The 20153-nt window shown below is 38.8% G+C and overlaps 2 protein-coding genes across 2 annotated transcripts; one reads left to right on the top strand and one right to left on the bottom strand.

Moving 5' to 3' along the window:
* Window positions 1–2663: 2663 nt before the first annotated feature.
* On the bottom strand, window positions 2664–7734 carry LOC117414983 (GRIP and coiled-coil domain-containing protein 1-like). The gene is made up of 3 exons (XM_034024877.3): window positions 7403–7734; window positions 5534–6643; window positions 2664–5041 (listed from the first exon to the last, which is right to left on the bottom strand). Exons 2-3 carry the CDS (start codon window positions 6593–6595, stop codon window positions 3725–3727), a joined length of 2379 nt encoding a protein of 792 aa, XP_033880768.2. The 5' UTR covers window positions 6596–6643; window positions 7403–7734; the 3' UTR covers window positions 2664–3724.
* Window positions 7735–7775: 41 nt separating this feature from the next.
* LOC117415901 (ADP-ribosylation factor 4) lies at window positions 7776–19843 on the top strand. Its single transcript, XM_034026817.3, has 6 exons — window positions 7776–8003; window positions 14753–14833; window positions 15307–15416; window positions 15978–16049; window positions 16323–16448; window positions 16663–19843. The coding sequence occupies exons 1-6, from the start codon at window positions 7937–7939 to the stop codon at window positions 16747–16749; spliced, it is 543 nt and encodes a 180-aa protein (XP_033882708.1). The 5' UTR covers window positions 7776–7936; the 3' UTR covers window positions 16750–19843.
* The last annotated feature ends 310 nt before the right edge of the window (window positions 19844–20153 follow it).

Genomic DNA, 20153 nt, shown 5'->3' with positions numbered 1-20153 from the left:
TACTGAACCTTTTAATAAATAATGTAGGCTACTGCATATTCTAATAACAGATAGCCTTTATTAATATTATCATCATGACACACAGGTATGACTGCATTCGCTTTAGTACATATTGTTACTTAGGTATATGTTAACCCTGAGTTCTGTTGATCCAATATTGCATTTTTATCATTTGCTCTGCATCAGAATCAACTTTATCTGCGCCAGTGGAATCCTACTTGACAGGCTCCTTTTGTGTATTTCCAGATAACAAAGAAAATCACATGACCTGCTGACCTTACCAGAACTTCAAGCCCCATAGTAATAGGAGGGTAGGGCCAGCAGAGCTGAAAAGCATCACATCATGTGATTCCAGGTGCATTCAAAGGGCGTCAGTTCTTGATTTGATGAATGGTTTTTGATATATCAAAACAGACTAAGAATAACGAAAATGTGTATAGCTGTTTAAAATAAGGAGGTCCAGTAATGCAACCCAACACAGTTATGCAACCACTTGTTTTACACTGTGGATACGGTTTCAGTTCCAAAAGCATAAAACCGTGAGTGGACCCGTGATCCCGAAGTGGTAATATGCGTAATGATCATACGAAATGACATGAGCGAGACTATGTAAAACATTACCAGTTTTATGACATTCAAGACATAATCAGAGCAAGTGCACTCTGATAATGTAACAAAGTTTAGTCATATGTAATGCGGTCATCTATATTGCATTGTGTGTCATTTTCATATGTATGAGAAGGTTTTCTTGTTTTACCCCTTCTGTCATCCTAGGACTGCACACCCTTCTAATGTCCCAGTAGCTGCTAATGAAGTATGTCAGGTTAATATTACTGTCTCAGACATGTTACCAAGACATTACCCCATTGTGTGTTTTATACATGGTATGGCCACTAAGAAAACAGTTTTCTCACTTCCTGCATTTAATTACAACCTAACATGTAATATTCCTCTGCAGTCGTTGCCTCCTATGTCACTAGTCTCTTCCATCTGTATATAGACCAGACTCGTTTTTTGGTCACGTGCCATTAATACTTAAGGTGAACCTATTTAAAATGCCTTTTCATTCATCTACAATACGGAAAACAAGTTAAATCTTATTCAATACCTGATTTCTTTACTATTTTTGGCAGTCCCCAATAGGCTGGTTATGTATTTGTTAACTGACAACTTGTCAGCTCATATAAAACAGATACAGGGAAGGTTAAGAAGCTGCCTGAGTGTCATGCTCCATTAACCTGTGATCTACAGGTTCACAGTTGTATTTTAAATATTTCCAATTAAATCCCAGAATATTATTGAAAATTCCTCATTTGACTACATTATAGTTTAACATAATTGTATAATAAAGAGTCAATGACATTCGCATAAAACTATTTTTGTCATATACGTTGGTACTCTAATGTTAATCATTTCTGCAGCTAGAGTTGGACGAAATGATTATTCAATTATTTGAACTGAGCTCTCCACAGGTTATGTCCTTGGTGTTGATTGCACCAATTTACCACTCAAAATTAAACAACTGAAGAAAAGCAGCAGGCACCACAAATCCAAGTAGCTGCTTCTTCACTTGTTTTACTTTGAATAGTAAATTATCCCAGTCAACACAAATGACTCTCAGCTGACTGTCAATACCTTATGTCTGTGGACAGCTTAATCTAACAAATCAAATAATCTGTTTGTGCAGCACTATCTACAGCCCTTTATGTGTTAGGCTGTGCTATCTATTTGATGATAATGACAAAGCTCGATGATGACCAATAGATATTCAAGGCAACTCTTTAGTGCACTCCAGCAATGACTTTTTGTTAAATCAGAATAACCTTTGAAACTAGAATGAATAATTACAATGTTGTACACTGTTGATTTTTTTATGTTTTCAGTGCCCAAGATTCATCTAACTTTTTAAAATGTGCATCTGGCAGATGGTGTTATTGTTTAGAAACAGTATTCCCAGAATGTCTTGCAGTCTCAATTTGCATTAAAAGTGTTTAAAGAAGGGAACTAGGAATGTATACACTCAACTCAAAATGTTCTTTTGAGAATGAACAATTCTAAAATAGAAATCCCAAGTACTGTTTTATCTATCAATTAAAAAAAAAAAAAAAAACATTAATGGAAATTTTTAGGTATACTAACATAATTTAAGCTATTGTATAATTTCATATGTGCTTTTGGTGTGTTCAGACTTAACATCTTTGCCATTTATTTATTGCCCAATCTAAAAATAATGGCCATAAATTCATATGAATTTCAAAACAGTTTCATAGGATTGCATAGGAATAACATCTTAATAACAAATATTAACCTTGCAGAGATTGGTCATATTTCTACAGACACAAACCACACTGTTAAATGTTTAATTGTTATAACCTAGGCTGCATTTAGATTTATTGAATAGACTCCATTGTCTGTTAAGAACTATAATTTGTGTTTTACAATGAATGTCATTTCTGACCCTGTGTCTGAGTTTATATATACAGTTCTACCAGAGACCCATAAACTGCATGATATTTAACAGACTTAGAGAACAGCTGGTGAATAAAAAGCATTTTCAATAAGTTATATCCCCATACAAGTGAATCACAGTAGCACACTTGTACTACTCATCCATTTTAAAGGTTTGAATATCAAAAGTAAACGGTGAACTGCTTTACACACAATACATAACATTTTTTTTATTTATTTAGTTAAAAAGAATACAACATTTTGTGGGGAGGAGAATCCAGAAAGTGGTAAAAGTGAATCTGAACTGTATAGTCTGGATTCCAAATGGATATCAGTCTTCATCAAGCCTGTTTTACAAAGATGTAACTGCAGCACAGTTACTGTATACACCAGATAATTCCTTTATTAATAAATTATTTGTCAGTTACCCATTCATTTTCTCCATTATTTTGTGTGTGTGCGCGTGTGTGTGTGTGTGTATATATATATATATACACACACACACACACACAGTGCTCCCTCGCTATAAGGCTCTCGATTATTATGCACCTCGGATATAACTCTCCTACAGCATGTCCCCCAATTCCCTATACTAGTGATTCATGCAATATTTCTACAGTAAATACAGTACCAGTGTTCAAACTGTAAACAGCTTCTCAGTCTAACTTTCATTTCTGTCTCTCCCTTTTGCTACAGTATCTGAACTGAAGAAAAGCTACGCTGGTACTTTGTAACAGACACCTTATTCAGCATTCGTTTTATAACTAAATAAATATTAGGCCTATTACGTGGTTATCTTTCCTAATGTATTTACTTTTTTGCTGCGAGAGGAGCTGCGGCTTTCTTCGGGAGACGAGACGATTAAGCCCCGCTCCGGAAGCCGAACCTGGGGCGAGCCCATTCCCTCTTCCCCTCTCCCGACCCGCTCTCCTTCTCGCTCTTGGTTTGCTTGTCTGTCGCTTCGAACTGAACTCCCGACCGCCATTTAGCCAGGCTATTTATAGTTTAAAAACTGCCAGTTAAAATGATCCATGAGTTGGAATGTTGCCTTTTTTATTTTTAAATATAGTGTTGATTACATGGTGCTTTATGCATGGTTAATTCACAGAAAGTTATATTTTTGCTTCGCTATACGTGCATTATAGAGAGAGAGTTATTTTATTTAGCACTTTAGTCAGATGTGTGTTATGTGTCCCGTGGCACCCCCGCCCCCGCCGTTTATAATGCTCTTCGGTTATAATGCTCAGAAAAAAAATATATAAAACTTTGAGCTGTTTTATCTTGCTCCAGAACTCCACCAACTGCTAGCCTGATATTTCCACACGGCCTGTTTTTCCTGGGGACTGAAGTGTAAAATAGTCAGAATGGCAGTTAGCGTCTGCTGGCGCCCAAGAGTGTCCTGCAGAGTCAAGAACCTGTAGATAATGTTCTTCAGGTACTCGAGATTGGCACCTTCCCGGCTCTGGTCTCTAGTACTCTTCTGAATATGATCTTTAAGCACTCTGATCTCCTCACTATGTCGTTCTTCGTTAGTAAGAAGTGTATCTTGAAGCTTATGCACATCTCCTTCAAGTCCGTGTTTCAGCTTCCTCAAAGCATTGACCTCCACCTGCTTCCGAGCTAACTGCTCAGCATACAGAAGCAGATTAGGCTCGTTAGGCCCTGCCAGCTTCAAAGCCTGTGCAATGATGTCTTGAGTCTCATCTGGACAGTCACTGCTGCCACTATTTCCTTCCCTCTCCACTGCTGCACTGTTGTCGCTGTAGCTTTTATGTCCAGTCAAGCTGTAACCAAAAGACATGGACCTCAGCCTCTCTAGCTCTTGGTCCTTTTCTGCCAACAGAGCAAGGGTCCGGTCTCTTTGCTTATGCAGCTCTTCCTCCAGTTTAAGTGCCCTTTCACGATACTCTGTTTCTAACTTTTCCAGCTTTTGCTTTTGACCTTGCTGTAGGTTTAATGTGTGCTGCTGCCTTACTTCAAGCTCCTGTTTGTGCTTGCTTTCCATTTCATCACAGGACAGATGGAGGGAAATGTACTTTTCTTTGAGCTCAGACAGCTGATCACGCGCTTCTTCCAGCTCTTTGGCCATGCTGCCATCTTTAGCGTTTTTGTTTTTGAGCACCACCTGAGCCCTCATCTTGTATCGCTCAAACTCCTCTTTCAGCTGCTTCAGTTCCTGCTGGTAATAAGCAACAGAAGCCTTTTCCCCATCTGATGGCTCACTGTTTACCGCAAGCTCCACCTCACAGAGTTTCTCAATATCAATAGACAGCTGGGATTTCTGTGCGGCCAATAGCAGCAGTTTTTTCAGCTTTTCTAATTTGTCTTTCAACATGTTCACATTCAAATTGGCTTCATCAACAGTAAGATCTACAGAGGTCCTGGTGGTCGCAGTTATAGCCAAACTCTTGTTTTCCATGTCAAGCTGCAATATGTGGTCTCTGAGCATCTGAATCGTTAGCTGGTCCTTTTGTTTGGCTTTCTCATATGTGCCCAGAAGCTCAGAAAGCTCGGAAATTCTGTCCTCCAGGCTGGCGACACGTCCCTCTTCCATTTGGGAATGTTCTTGAAGCTGTTCCTGAGCTTGTGCTACCTGTGATCAAACACATTGGAAATATTAGGCAATAAATACACATGTGTTAAACTTAAAGAAATCCAGAGAGACAATCTGATCTACATTTAAATCCAATGGTTAAATCGCCAGGAAATAAAGATAAAGGAAGCTTCAAATAGACCGGAGGTGTAAAATCCATGTTCAGTTCTTCCTATGTTGGACAGAGAGTTCATGTCATGCTAGAATTCAAATTAATATGTGCAGCACGTGCAGTGACATCCTTTGGGTGACCCAAAGTTGGTTTTTCACAGATAAGAAAATTCAAGTTGAATTAAACAATAGCAGGAGATAGTAAAGCTAATTAGCCCAAGGAACAGATTTAAAAATGAATTGAATTACAGTAGCAGTAATATTGGACTCCCAACTGTAACCCTATTGTTTTATTGGGTACAATGAAAAATATTAAAAATAAAATATTTATTTCCTAGATCAAGTTTATTGTGTAAAGGAAACTAAACAGGAGTAAAATACCTTTTTCATCTCCTGTTGCAGTTGCCCCTGAAAATGTGCCTTTAACTCTGCTATTTGCTGCTGCAGTTCCCCTACGCGTGGATCAGGCTTGCACTTTTCTTCCTCCGCAGCCTGCAGACTTTTCTTCATCCCATCCATCTTCTTGGAAAGCTGCTTCATTTGGGACTCACAGTCCACCACTCGATCAGCTGCTGACATTTTCTCTACAAGTGCTTCCTTTATCTCTTCCAGTCTCAGCTCTGCATCTTGCCTCAAGTCCCGTTCTTCCTGCAGCAGGTTTTGCAACTCCCGCAGCATCAGGGCATGGTCACCTTGCTCTTGCGCCCGCTCATGCTGCTGGGTTATAACACGGGCTTTGGTCTCTGCCAGCTGCTCTTGCAAACCTTTGATATCTGCTTCATGTTTCCTCATTATTTCTTCTAGCTTTTTAGTGAGATCATCAAAGTCTTGCTTCATCATCTTTTTATCCGCTTGGAAGGAAGCCTCCATTCTAGACTTCTCTTGGGTCACTGTTGCCAAAGAGTTAGTCAAGGTCGAAAGCTGCGTCTTCAACTGGAAGACCCTCCTGTCTGCTTCTCCTGCAGCCTGCTGCTCGCCACTGCTAGAGCTGATGCCGCTTTCAGACCCATTGTTCTCCTCAGACTTTTGGGAAGATGACCCAGCAGCCAATTGGTCAGCCAGCCCCCTTTCGTCTTCGTTCAGCTCCCCCTTGGTGCTGCTGCTGGCCACGCTGGTGGCAGTGTCTGCACTGGCAGCAGTGCCAACGCTGTCTTCGCTGTGCACAGAACATTTGTCATCTCCATGGTCAGAAGAGCACCGACCAGTGTCTGTGCCCCCCGAAGGTTGTTCATTTCGTAAGTTCAAGTCTGTTTCCTGGGACACAGTGAGAACTTTAAGACTTGCCTCCAAAGCCTCTTTTTCCTTCAGAAGGCTTTTGTAAGCCCTCACCACATCTTTGAAACGTGTTTGGTACTGGGTCAGTTGCTTTTTCTGACTTTCTATAGTTTCCAACAGTTCCTTCTTGTTTGGTCCACCACCAAAGTTCATACCAAACTTTTCCATGGTTTTCTATTTCAGCTAAGTGTCATCTTTTACCTGGATCAATCCGCTCTGAAACAACCAAAAAGAAAGAGAGATGTGTAACACATGAGCAGTTATCATATCTTTATTAACTGGAATCAAATAAAAGACTTCGGATAAAAAATATATACTTAGGTTTTATGTTTATGTTAGATGTCACGTATACGTCACACTTTCGCGTTTGAAATTATAAAACCATTACAAAATGGTTTAAAAACGGTCCCTTCAAACTACTATATCTGGTAAATAACATGTAAACAATATTGGTGCCGTATGCAGGACAAAAACGTTGTAAGCAGCTGCCGGCTGACAACAATAAAAACTGGGTTTGTAAATGTCCTTCTTATTTTTCTTTATGTAGGAAAAGCGTGTACAGCAGTTTCTGTTGGGTCAGTACCCCATATGCTACAAAACATTAAAGAAAAACAAAAACAGCCGACATCGCCATCTGTTCTGTCTGCTAGGCAGTCAACAGGGAAATGTTCAGTACTTTTTGGCCCTTCGTCTCTAGCAAGTCCACTGATATCTAACTAGGTCCAATCAAATAAATAAGAATGTTATTTCAAAACGATAAAAACCACATGCATTGCTTGGACTCAGTAAATAAAAACAAAGTAACACTATAACTCGAACAGTACTAGGAACAGTATCGAGTCAACATACTAGACTGAAGGAATTAAATGTGAATGCATAAGTGCAGCTTGAACGTTATACATTTGGAAAAATACTAAGTTGCATTTAAAATGATTGTTCAACACACAAAGATAACTCGGTCTTAATTATACTTACAGTATTCAGTCCTTAGATACTGGTTACGTATTTTTCTACGCAAATAAAACACGTATATTAAAAGACTAGCACCGTTTTCTAACACTTTATTTCTTAAAAACGATGAAACTACATCAGTGTCATAATATGAATATTTTAAAGCCCTGTTTGCAGGGCACAGCTTACGTGTCCCATAAACCTGCACTTCCTGGTGGAAGAATGTAACGCAGAAGACTCAATAAAGTTACCGTTGTTGTTATTTAAAACGGTGTATACGACCAAGAAATTGAAAAATAAAAAAAAAATGACCAAATTAGACGCCATGTTGAGAAGGTCGGGGGGGGGTGTTCTACAATCGGTGCCTTTGTATAAATAAAGTTTTTCTTGAAAGTGGTGACGTCATTTCTTCCGCGTTGGCCTGGACGTGGCACCTGCATCATAGAGGAGAGGCAGAAGCGCAACACAGATACTCCCATTTTAGAACAATAAATCGCATAACATTTATTTTCTAAATATTTTTCACTTTTACAACGCTGAGGGAAACGCTCGAACAACATGGGGCTCACTATCTCATCGTTGTTCTCCAGACTTTTTGGCAAGAAACAGATGCGGATACTCATGGGTAAGTAAGGTGCTGGGGAGGAAGGGGGTGTATTGTTAGAGGCTAAACAGGCGATGGTTAGAGTAATTAAATCGCTTAAAACGAATGCCCTGCTTTCATATGGGCTTGAAAAAAATACATGTTTAGTTTTCTTAAGTGCGATAAAGATCATATTACGGAAAACACGAAAGCACAAAACTATTGTCACTTTTTTTTTAAGTGAGAGGCGTGCGTGTACATTTGACTGTTGTAAATACTGGTGTATTTGGACGATATTTACTGTGAACAAACAAATACATAAAAACGTTTTGTAATTGTGGAACATGGGAACATGCTGTGTTTGTAAATAGTACTCACAATTATAGTATTTTTTTTTCTACAAATGTCATTCACTGCTAAGGCCTAGTTGTTACCGAAAACACATTGCACGAGTGTGTTATGAACAGCAAATACTGTAAAATAATAATAATAATAATAATAATTAACGCAGCAGTACCGGTACAGTGTAAATATTGGCAGTAGCCTATACGTCATTGTTAAGGTATGCATTACAACGACGCCAGGTGAATTTTATTGTAATAACAGACGAGGGTGAATTTATTTTTTCGGGAATTGCCAGAACTTCCAAGGATATTAGGACTGTGACACGCTGTATTGTAGGATTGCATTACTTAATGGGTAGAAACCTACATCTTCAGTCTAGATACAATAACTGTTGGGAACGAGGTATACCGTAGGATTGTAAATTGTGCACATGAATACGTGTTAAGTGTAGGGATTTAAAAAGGGCTTGACAAGCCAACCTGTGTCAATAGCAGTATAACCTGTTTTTGTGGCTGGACAGGTTTAAACAGTTAACTGTTGCCAAATGTCAGACTAGCTGTTAACACACAGATCCAAACTATTTGTCCTATTCTTAAGATGCAGCCATTAATATACAGTAGTCCTCGCGTATCTGACTGCGGTGGGACCAGAGTAAGGGCGGATATGTAGAACGGTGGATAAATTAATCCTGTTTTAAATACCATGATACACAGCTGGAACAATGACTATATTCACACAATTATTTTTGAGATTTAGCTTTTTTTAGGGAGCTCCCCTAAGTCCTTGTTTAGAAATATACAGGGTATTAATACTTATGACAGGGTAGCCATCTAATACACCTTCTCCACTGGCACATCCAACCAGTGAGGGCTTGGTACGGTTGGTTCTCCACTGACTACTTGTCAAGCCTCACAAGAACCAAACCATGGCCTCACAAGACATCTGAATCTGGCTGCGAGCCGAGCCAGGGGCGGGTTTAAGGATTTTCGTCATTACGTTGCATCAGTCAGTACACTCCAGAAAGTGAGTGTGATGAGAGAAGTACAACCTTGGGATTCTGAGGAAGTGCAGCTGCTAGTTTCTCTCTGGTCAGATAGAAAGGTTCAGGAAGATCTGGAGTCGTGTGTCAGAAATGAGATGATTTGAAGCAAATGGACATAATTATTGTTAATTAATAACAACTGTCTCGTTGTGTGTGACGTCAGTAGCTGATATGCCCTGCAGGCGAAGAGGATTTATTTACATATCAACACACTCAACAGCTCACGTGACACTACCAGCAGTGGTAGTGCACAGAGTACATACAACACAGCATATTAAAACTTTGGTGGGTTCTACAATCTGTGAATTAATCTTCTCAGTTCAATAATAAACGAACTCCGGCTACTCGCCTGGCTGTCGGCGGTTTCGACTTGCATACCCCCTTTCGGGATCCAACCCTGGTTCTGGTTTTCTCTCACTCACACACACCGGCGAATTTCAGCTTCTTTAGCCCAGTTGGCTTTGGTTTTGCAGGAGCCCTGAAATGGAACCTTTTTATACCTGATGCCCCGCTGGAACACCCTTACCTGCTGATTAGATTCCACACCTGGTAATCACACACAGCAGACAGGCTCTCCCAGGAGCGTCGGGTACTTCATTAATTAATTACAATAAAAACACACTATTTACAATATACCTTTACACAAAAACTTAATGCGCATGAGTCATTAGTGTTGGGTAATTTACACAGTAGCAAAATGCATAGGTTTACAAAAAAAATTTAAAAAAACTAAGCACAACGCGCTTTCACTTTCCGGTAGCCATTTTGCATTGGCTCTGTACATGTGGGTGATGTTGCTGAAGAGCTTGATCATGGCGGACAAACGGTTAGGGTGGATATGTGACGGGCGGATACACGACGGATTACTGTAGTTGTAAAAAGCTAAAGAGACATATTACAGTATGTGCCTACTGTTGTGGGAAGGGAAGCGATGGATATCTCGGAAGGTGGCAGCTCCATCAGTGAAACATGTTCACACACAGGGGAACAAAATCTAAACCAGTGATACTGGTGGTTCAGAAACAATGAGGAGTTGTTTTTTCAAGGTATCGTTTTAGATTTGGAAGTCCAATTCAATACTGTGTATGAGTGTGATACAGTCAGCACTCGCATATCCGACCCTATAAAATTTTTACTTCAGTGACGGTTAAACGAGTGTGACGCATATCTGATTATTTCATCTGATTTGACGTGTATGTAGGTGAGCACGTTGTAACCTGCCCCCTACCACCCAAACAACCCCCTGCCCTGCACACACACACACATTTCATACAGAAACAAAATATATGACTTGGGTTTGAGGAACTGTACAGGGGGACCTACAGTGCCGAGAAAGTTTGTGAACCCCTTAGGATTTTCACATTTCACATATTTCACACCTAAAATATTATTATAGCTTAATCTAATCTAAGTCCTAATAATAATAATAATAATAATAATAATAATTTGTTTATTTAGCAGACGCCTTTATCCAAGGCGACTTACAGAGACTAGGGTGTGTGAACTATGCATCAGCTGCAGAGTCACTTACAATTACGTCTCACCCGAAAGACGGCGCACAAGGAGGTTAAGTGACTTGCTCAGGGTCACACAATGAATCAGTGGCTGAGGTGGGATTTGAACCGGGAACCTCCTGGTTACAAGCCCTTTTCTTTAACCACTGGACCACTCAGCCTCCTACTGGACAACCTAATTAAACAACTGACACAAAAACATGATACTTTTTCAACATTTGTTTATCCACAAATGATTCAACATTCAATATCCATGTGTGAAAAAGTATGTGAACCTTTAGATTCAGTAACTGGTGGCACCCCCTTGAGCAGCAATGACTTCAACTAAGTGTTTCCTGTAACTGTTGGTCAGTCTCTCACATCGGTTTTGAGGAATTTTGGCCCATTCCTCCTTACAGAACTGCTTCAACTCGGTGACATTTGAGGGCTTCTTTGTATGGACAGCTCGCTTCAGGTCCTGCCACAACATTTCGATGGGGTTTAGGTCCAGACTTTGACTAGGCCATTCTAAAATGCAGACTTTCTTCTTCAGCAGCCATTCTTTTGTAGATCTGCTTGTATGTTTAGGATCATTGTCTTGCTGCATGACCCACTCGGTTCAGCTTCAGCTCACAGATGGATGGCTTGACATTCTCTGATACAATTCAGAATTCCTGGTTGTGTCAATGATGGCAAGCCGTCCAGGTCCTGAGGCAGCAAAGCAGCGCCAAACCATCACACTCCCACAGGCGTGCTTGACAGTTGGGATGAGGTTCTTCTGTTCAAACGCAGTGTTTGGTTTTCGCCAAACATAACGTTTCTCCAGAGAACCTCCAGCGAACATTGTTCCAGAAGTCTTGTGGATCATCTGTGTGCTCTTTGGTGAACTTCAGACGGACAGCAATGTTCTTTTTAGGGAGCAGTGGTTTCCTCCTGGCTGTCCTTCCATGAACACCATTCTTGTTCAGTCTTTTTCTGATAGTTGAGTCATGAACATTCACATTAGCCAAGGCGAGAGTGGCCTGCAGATCCTTGGATGTTACTCTGGGGTTCTTTTGTGACTTCCTTGATGATTTTCCTGTTTGTTCTTGGAGAGATTTTGGTAGGACGACCGCTCCTGGGTAGAGTGACTGTGGTCTTGAACTCTCTCCATTTGTAGACTATCTGTCTGACAGTGGATTGGTGGAGCCCCAAATCCTTAGAAATGGTTTTGTAACCCTTTCTAGACTGATGAGCATCAATAACTGTTTTTCAGAGGTCCTCAGAGATTTCTTTTGATCGTGGCATGACGTGTTTCCACACACCTGTATGGTGAAGACCAAACTCACAAAGTTTCTGATCTTTATATAGGATGGGGCCTCCCAAACTCACCCCTGAAGATCTACCTAATTATTTAAACACCTGATTCTAATTATCCCCTTAATTGAGCTGATAAAACCAGGGGTTCACTTACTTTTTCACATACCCTGAATCTTAATTACTCATTGATTGTCTAATTCATACATTATTTTATTTCAAAAGACATGGAATTGGTTAATATAAACCCTATTGGATATTTAAGAAAAGACTTAAAGACTTTGATTCAAGAAGGCTATCATGGTAAAACTATGGAATTTCCATAATTCATTGGGGTTCACAAACTTTTTCTCGGCACTGTATATTGTAGCACGTATTTCTCTTTTTTTTGGCACTGCCGATTTCTTTTTCTTATTCTTTTTTTATCTGACATATCGCAAGGGATGGATCATGATGATGATGGTAGGTTGTTCATGGAAGATTTTATTCAGCAGGGTCATGGTAGGATAGTTACAGCAATCTGTCTCAAATTTTTAAATATTTGAAGATGGTCCCGTTAATTTTGTTTTTCATTCTTTCATTGAAATTTGTTCGCACATGAGTTGAGGGAATAGCAGCAGTAAAAGACTTTTTCAGGGAACACAGATACAATGTCAAATACATAGCTGAAAGGACTGTGTTTTAAAAGAAGGCGGCTTCCATTTAGATGTACTGGTTTTGTTGGTACAGTACTATGTTTTCAACGGAAGTATTTTAATTCAGAACAAAATGATTTTGAAAATATCACTTGCCAAAAGAGACTACAAGTGGATACAGTACATACTTTTAAATCAGGTACGTATTAAGTATGTAAAATTCCCCATTAACGACCCAACAGCAAAATGAAATCAAAATGTTACCCATGCACAGAACTGCATACAACGTAAAAGGCAATGCAACTTGCAAAAGATTAAAAAAAAAAAAAAAAGTTTCCAGAATTAACAGTATCCAAAGTCAGTATTCAAAACTGCAGAATATGCACAAAAGCAACTAAAGATCACAGATAAAAAAAAAAAAGCATCACATTATCTATGATTAACTTTTTAATTACCGTAGCTGGTCTTGTTCACTTTGTTTTGGCTGCATAGTCGTCAGGTGATAAATGGAGGAAGCTCTGTGTAAATGCACAATAAAGACAGACTGATCTGCGCTTGCAATGAAAAACAAAAAACCTGGGCTGTGACGGATAATTAAATTAATTGTAACATTGAAGAGATGAGCTTTGTATCAGAAAACTGGTGACCGAGTCGGAAATTGTGTGTGACGGTATGTGCATTAATTTGTTATATAGAAGGGTGGTAAAATGCGACTGACGTGTATCTGGGTAACAGATATCAGAGTGCTGACTGTAAATGTTAAATTCTGAACTTGAGTATGTCATTATTATAGTTCAGAATATTATAAGACTCTGTTGTTTGTCATTTTGTAACTTTTAAACACGCACTGATTTCTAAATGCAATATAATTAGACAAAAGTTTTGACTAGCAGACGTTTGGTTTCACCTTCTCTTTGAACTGAGTTTGTCTTATTTGACAAAAGAGAAATACAAGTAATGTTTCTAACCTAATTTTTATGGCTGATGGTTTTACTGCCTGATACTGTTCTGGTTGACTGATCTGCTTTGTCAATTGATAAACTCCTAGATAACCAGTGGTCTGCATGCTTAGTTACAGTTTTACAATACTAGGCTGGAAATCCCTAGAATTAATCACCCTCTTAAAGGGGCGTCTGTTACATCGCATATAAATATGTAAAAATATGTAAATTTAAATTTGGTCTTTGTGTGCCAGGCAGCTCCATTGGATAAGCATAATTCCTTCCTATTTTCAGTGTTTGAAAAAGGGCAGAGCATGCATTCATTATTTTGAAACAAAAGTTATTGCTACATCTGTAGTTCCTGTGCACAACCCCCCCCCCCCCCCCCCCTTGTCATCAACATCCTGTTTGCTAAAAGCAGTGCAGGTCTTGCAGTTGAATTTGCAGCAGTGCGTATTTTACAATATTCGTTCCCCCATCTCCCATCTTTGTTTTAGCATGTTTTTTCACCATTTACTGTATGGTGCATTTCCACGGACACTGTATGTTTAGTCAAATAATCAAATGTAGTGACTGGTATCTATCAACGCAGAACAAATTTTCCTCTTTATTGCAGAACAGATACCAAACACAATGCAAACAGACGTCCCCTTAGTTGCTGAAGTTTTAAGGGTGATCTTTAGCTTTGTGTGTGAGACAGCCTTTTGATTATGGCATCCAGATTTTTATTTGGCGATCTTACCATCTGTATATTTGGGAAAGGAAACCATTAATGTTGCAACAGTATGGGCAAGAGCTCCATGCACACAGTCTAAGAAGTGTGTATTATGGATTTTTATATCCTCCATTTTATGTACTAAATTACACAAATGTAAAGGCATTCTATTAACATCCACATTAGCATTTTCTTAACATTGTAGTTGCGTAGTTACATGAAGACATCTTGAAAATGGGTCGTTGGCCTCAACATACATGTTTTAATGACTGTGTAGCCTTTTTAAAGCTGTGCAAGTGACCTCAATTGTATGTGTTTCCACAGTCGGCTTGGATGCTGCTGGTAAAACCACTATCTTGTACAAACTGAAGCTGGGAGAAATCGTTACCACCATTCCAACTATCGGTAAGTTATGCTTATTCAGTGTGCACTTGAGCCAAAGTTTGATTTGGAAAAGGAGATCAAAATCCCAAATCTTTGCATGGCAGGTTCATTTTTGAAAAGTATAGCCATGACTAGATTCTAATAGCCTTGAAAGCTTCTGTTAAGTAGTATTTCCCAACAGGTTTCATTACAATTTGATTAGCAGCACTCAAGATGTAGCTTCTTTGTTTTTCCCCATAGAAGTTGACTGCAAGGATAGCAAGGCCTTCAGAACCAGCCCTTTTTACTGTTTGCCAGATATACATGGTTTAAAGAGTGAATGCTGTTAGTGATGGATGCACATAAATTTAAGCTATGCTGAGTAAATACAACCCAGTGCAGCTTTAGAATACATCTCCATTTGGTACATATCTGTTGGACCAACAAGGATCAAGTATAATATGATGCTATATTATGGAAAAACAATGTTAAAGCCTTTTGTATTTGTGTTCCAGGTTTTAATGTTGAAACCGTGGAATACAAGAATATCTGTTTCACAGTATGGGATGTTGGCGGCCAGGACAAAATCCGTCCCCTGTGGAGGCATTACTTCCAAAACACACAGGTACAGAAACAGCAAACCACTCGCACACTACTGCCTTTCTGTGCTGGGTGGCCCATGTCTTTGAAAAACCAAGGTTGCAATCCAAGGTTTTAGGTTATGTTCCTTGTAGGTCAGTTTCCAGTTTTGTTTGACCTCAACCTTGTGGCATAGTGGATTGATGGATTAGAAGTATATTGCGCTGGTCTTGAATTTTCTAAAACAGTTTGTCCATAACCAACACTGAACTTCAAAAATGCACTTATTCTCTATGTGAGTCAATTGCTGTACATGATCTGGTGTCTTGGTTTCTAACCACAAGCTATAACTGTAGCCTTCAATTTGCCACTGATTAGTGGGCCATCTTCAGAGATAGGAGAGCTAAAAGACTTCAACTTACCCAAATTCAAGCACTTACTTTGGGGGAAGCCAAAAGTAATAATACAACACAAACTGTGCCACACTGTTTTCCACTGGGGATGCAGGGATATATTGACATGTTAATTTTACACATCTATTTATAAAAATTACAATTTGCATTGTAAAGTTTTTTCTTCATTAACTTCTGTGCTTCTGATATTGCAGGGCCTGATCTTTGTAGTTGACAGCAATGACAGAGAAAGAGTGCAAGAGTCTTCAGAAGAGTTGCAAAAGATGGTATGTAACCCCGAGAAGACACACTAAATGACATTGTATGCATTAAATATATTTGTATTGGACTGGTTGTGACCCACAATGAGAATCGCTTCAGACAAAAACTGATTTGCAATGGGTCTAGTAGGTTGAGCCAGTATTTCTGCCTTTTAAAGTGCTAGGTCATTTACATTATGAAAATCAACCGGGAGATAGTTTTAATCTCCTTGACTGGCACATTTTTTAGTCGGAGTGTCCTAATCCATTTTTTTCTTTTTTTTATCTTTGCTTCCCCAGTTGCAAGAGGACGAATTGCGAGATGCTGTATTGTTGGTATTCTCAAACAAACAGGACTTGCCAAACGCCATGGCAGTGAGTGAGCTTACAGACAAACTAGGACTGCAGACCCTCCGCAATAGAACTGTAAGTTTGCAGTCGGCTACTTTTCATAGACCCACTTAGTGGATTAGCAATCACATGCCAAAAGTCTTTAGCATTATTATACAGTATGTGTTTTAATCATATGAAACATACAGCTTGAAGCAAGAACACTGTGATAGAAATGAATGATGCTCTCTCGCATTGCCTATATTCTAATATCTGTGACCCCCTCTCTTCCCCCCCTTTTTTTCTGCAGTGGTATGTCCAGGCAACCTGTGCCACCCAGGGTACTGGTTTGTATGAAGGACTGGACTGGTTATCCAGCGAACTGTCAAAGCGCTAAATCAAAGGCGAGGAGAGCTGGAACCCAAGCAAGCAAAGAGAGAGAGGGGGCAAGAGAGAAAATCAGAGAATTTTACCGAGAGAAAAAGCCTAAATTATCAGTGTCTGTCTGGTAGAACTTGAAGTTCTGGACTTTGCAATGCGTTTCTGATGTCAAATCTTTTTTTTGGGGGGGGGGGGGGGGTCTTTGTTGTTGTTGTCAGTGTCATTTTAGTCTTTTCCCTTTTTTTTGGGGGGGGGGGGGGGGGGCAAAGGAATACAATGTTTAAGTTGCATGTTTTTAAATAAAACAAACAGACAAAGCAGTGTGAGGATGTCCACTTCTGAAAGGAAAAAGGTTGACTGGATCACAGGAGACCTGGGTTAAATGCAGTGGTAAAGCCAGGTCTCGCTCCTGGAATATTCAGTAGGCCAAAAGAGAGACAAATTTGGTCTCCACTGAAGCCAATTTTGGGATTTTGTTACACCCCACAATTATGAGATCAACATGAGAATTAACTGATACATTCATCCACTGACAGGGTTTCTGTTCAGGCAGTGTGGTAGCAGACCTGTAAAAAGATACACAACCTCCATTTGAAGTAAAGTAATAAGTTATTTTGTATGTATTTGTTTCAAATATAAATTCAACTGCTCTAATTTTAAATGTGAACTTGGGGGTGGGATAGGGGATGGTGACAATGGTTAAGAAAAGGCTAGAACCTCTGTTCTGCATTAGTATCTAGTAGGAGAAATGTAGTTAGCTCTCTGGTGGTAGTAACTAAAGCAGTACTGAGCCCTTGTGTGCTTCTGTATTTTATACAATAGAGCAAACGTTCCCATGGCAGTTGGTATGCTGAACAGTTTTGTTCATAACTTTACTATTGCAGCTCATGTTCTTTGGTATAAGCAGGTCACTGTTAACAGGGAGGTAAATGATCAGGAGCTTTCGTGGTCTTAACTCTTAATGTGCTTTTCTCAGTACAGTATCTGGGGGGATAAAAATGTTTATTTTATCTAACATATGTATTGCCCTGAATATTTTCAAATAATCTACTGTATGTAAATCCAATTTAAATGGCTGACAGAAATGTAGTATCTCCTTCAGCAGGATCTCTGCATAATTTGAAATGCACTCTTAGATATTATAATAGAGTGCTTCCAAAGAAGCAGAGTATGTTTGCTTGCAGTATGTGGGGTTTGTTTTATATATATAGATATATATCTATCTATATATGATAGAGATAGAGATAGAGATAGAGATAGAGATAGAGATAGAGATAGAGATAGAGATAGAGATAGAGATAGAGATAGAGATAGAGATAGAGATAGAGATAGAGATAGAGATAGAGATAGAGATATCTCTGCTCCAGGACCATTGTAGCACAGCACACTGTTATTAAAACCCAATCTGTAACCTGTTTGAATATACACAAGGCCTCAGCCTGGTGAGAGGTTTGGTTCTCACCGATGAACCTTGAAACAAAAAGTAGCACATATAGTTACTGTTCATCATTCTAAATTATGTAATCAAAATTCAGCAAACCACATTTCAAAAACAGCATCCGTCCTTCACTTCCTTGGGTGTTCTACAATGCAGTGGGTGGTGTATAACTTGAGATGTATTGTTCTCCTAGAGTGTGCTTTCCTTTGCCCAGGATTGTACATGTCAGTTAGTGTGTAGATCTATTGTGGTACAATATACACTATACTAATGCTGTATGCTTAGAAATGGTTTTGGAAAGACGATGTGGGTTTGATTGTTGTATTTAACTTTATTCGTTGTCTCTTAATAACTTTCCATTGCAAAACAATGCATTTGTGTATCCATACTGGCTTTATTTGAGTGATGAGTGCTGAAAGTTCTACGTCTGGTTAGTACTGATTTGTGTATTTTGACTATTCAAAAATAATGTTTCTGTATATTTAGCTTTGTCAATGGGGTTACATTTGATTTAGGATGATGGACATCTGGAGGACCAAGTTTAACAACAACAAAACAAACTTTGCTATATAATATTACACAACATCTGAGTTTATAAGTCTTATGACTACAGTGTTATTTGCACAGAATAAGACACATTTCTAGTATTTGAGGGAAAGCTTATCCCAATAAGCTTCATACAAGCACTTGTTTTCCTTATCCCCATTTCTTGTGATCTATTGAAGAAAAGGTGACCGTAAAGGTAAGAGTAACAGACAGAAAACCGTGAAACAAAGATGCTGTAATGTAAAGCATAGAAAATAACTGCTTTTTTAAAATATGCGTTACATGCATGCACGGTGCCTGTTTACAGGGTAGGCAAAAGTTAATATAGATCTTTATAAGTAAATCAGAAAATGTAGCCAAACCTGGTGGATTGTGGGGGTTTCTAGTAGAGTAACATTTTCCCCATACACCCTGTTCCCAATGTAAACCATTAATGGGTGGTTGCATTCTATTGTAAAACAAGACAAATGCAAATTCTAATAGTTGCATATACAACTTGAAGATTGGAAGTACATTAAGTACTTTGCAGAGATCCAAGCCTAATCAGGCCATTCTTCCTACTATCAAGTTTCTTTCTGGGAGCAAAAATGGTTCTACTCTGCAGCCATGTTGTCTAATTTGTCGTGCAAATATGTGCTCACACACCCCCTAAAGAAACATTACGTAGTTTGCTATCTATTAATATTGACCACTACAATAACTCTCTAGCTATTTAAAATACAAATACATTATTTAATAGCTGAGGATTAGAAAAAAAAGAATCACTAAAACTGACTTTTTAATTTATTATTCATTTATTTAATAATGTATCTATACTTGCAGAGCTAATCAAAGGTGTAATCACGGTTTTGCTTCCCAAGATGTGCAAGAATCATATTTGAATTATGTAAGATGTCCTCTATTATTCCAGTCGCCTGCATCAATTTGAATGTTAACCCGTTGATGGTGTAGAACGTGGACTCCTCGTAATATAATAATAATAATAATAATAATAATAATAATAATGGTGAATTGTTGAGCTTTGGTTTCAAAATGTACAAGTGCCTGTCGTTCTTCGTTTACTTTTAAACCATTTAATGCTGTTTATGATTATGCTTTAAATCACAAATAAAGACATTATCAGGAATATTTTGTGTATTTGTATTTTTTTTTTTTATCTGTATGTTTTAATGTTTTTATAGAAATTTAAAAATATAGAAAAGGGTCAATTAAAGAGGACGTGCGGGGAAATGTAATTCATGCCACTCCTGTCAGTCAAAGTGACTCGCTGACTTTGAACTCTGGAACAGAGCCTGGGCCAAGGCTGTTACGAGCTCAGCCCCCTTTTTATCCTAAACACAGTAATATGCAATAATATGTTCCTTTTGTGAAGTTTGTGATTTGAAGTTAATCACGCAGACTTCCAAATGGGATGCTATTTAGAAGCGTTGTGTATT

The sequence above is a fragment of the Acipenser ruthenus genome, chromosome 7 (assembly GCF_902713425.1).
Source record: "Acipenser ruthenus chromosome 7, fAciRut3.2 maternal haplotype, whole genome shotgun sequence".
Classification (NCBI taxonomy): Eukaryota; Metazoa; Chordata; class Actinopteri; order Acipenseriformes; family Acipenseridae; genus Acipenser; species Acipenser ruthenus.
This window is presented reverse-complemented; position numbering and strand designations above follow the sequence as displayed.

Bases quoted from the DNA above. Each gene is read 5' to 3' on its own strand.
- LOC117414983 (XM_034024877.3), bottom strand. From the start codon at position 6,595: ATGGAAAAGTTTGGTATGAACTTTGGTGGTGGACCAAACAAGAAGGAA. The intron at 5,042-5,533 runs GTATTTTACTCC...GTTTGATCACAG, and splicing joins TGCAACAGGAGATGAAAAAG to GTAGCACAAGCTCAGGAACA.
- LOC117415901 (XM_034026817.3), top strand. From the start codon at position 7,937: ATGGGGCTCACTATCTCATCGTTGTTCTCCAGACTTTTTGGCAAGAAA. The intron at 8,004-14,752 runs GTAAGTAAGGTG...GTGTTTCCACAG, and splicing joins ACAGATGCGGATACTCATGG to TCGGCTTGGATGCTGCTGGT. The intron at 16,050-16,322 runs GTATGTAACCCC...TTGCTTCCCCAG, and splicing joins CAGAAGAGTTGCAAAAGATG to TTGCAAGAGGACGAATTGCG.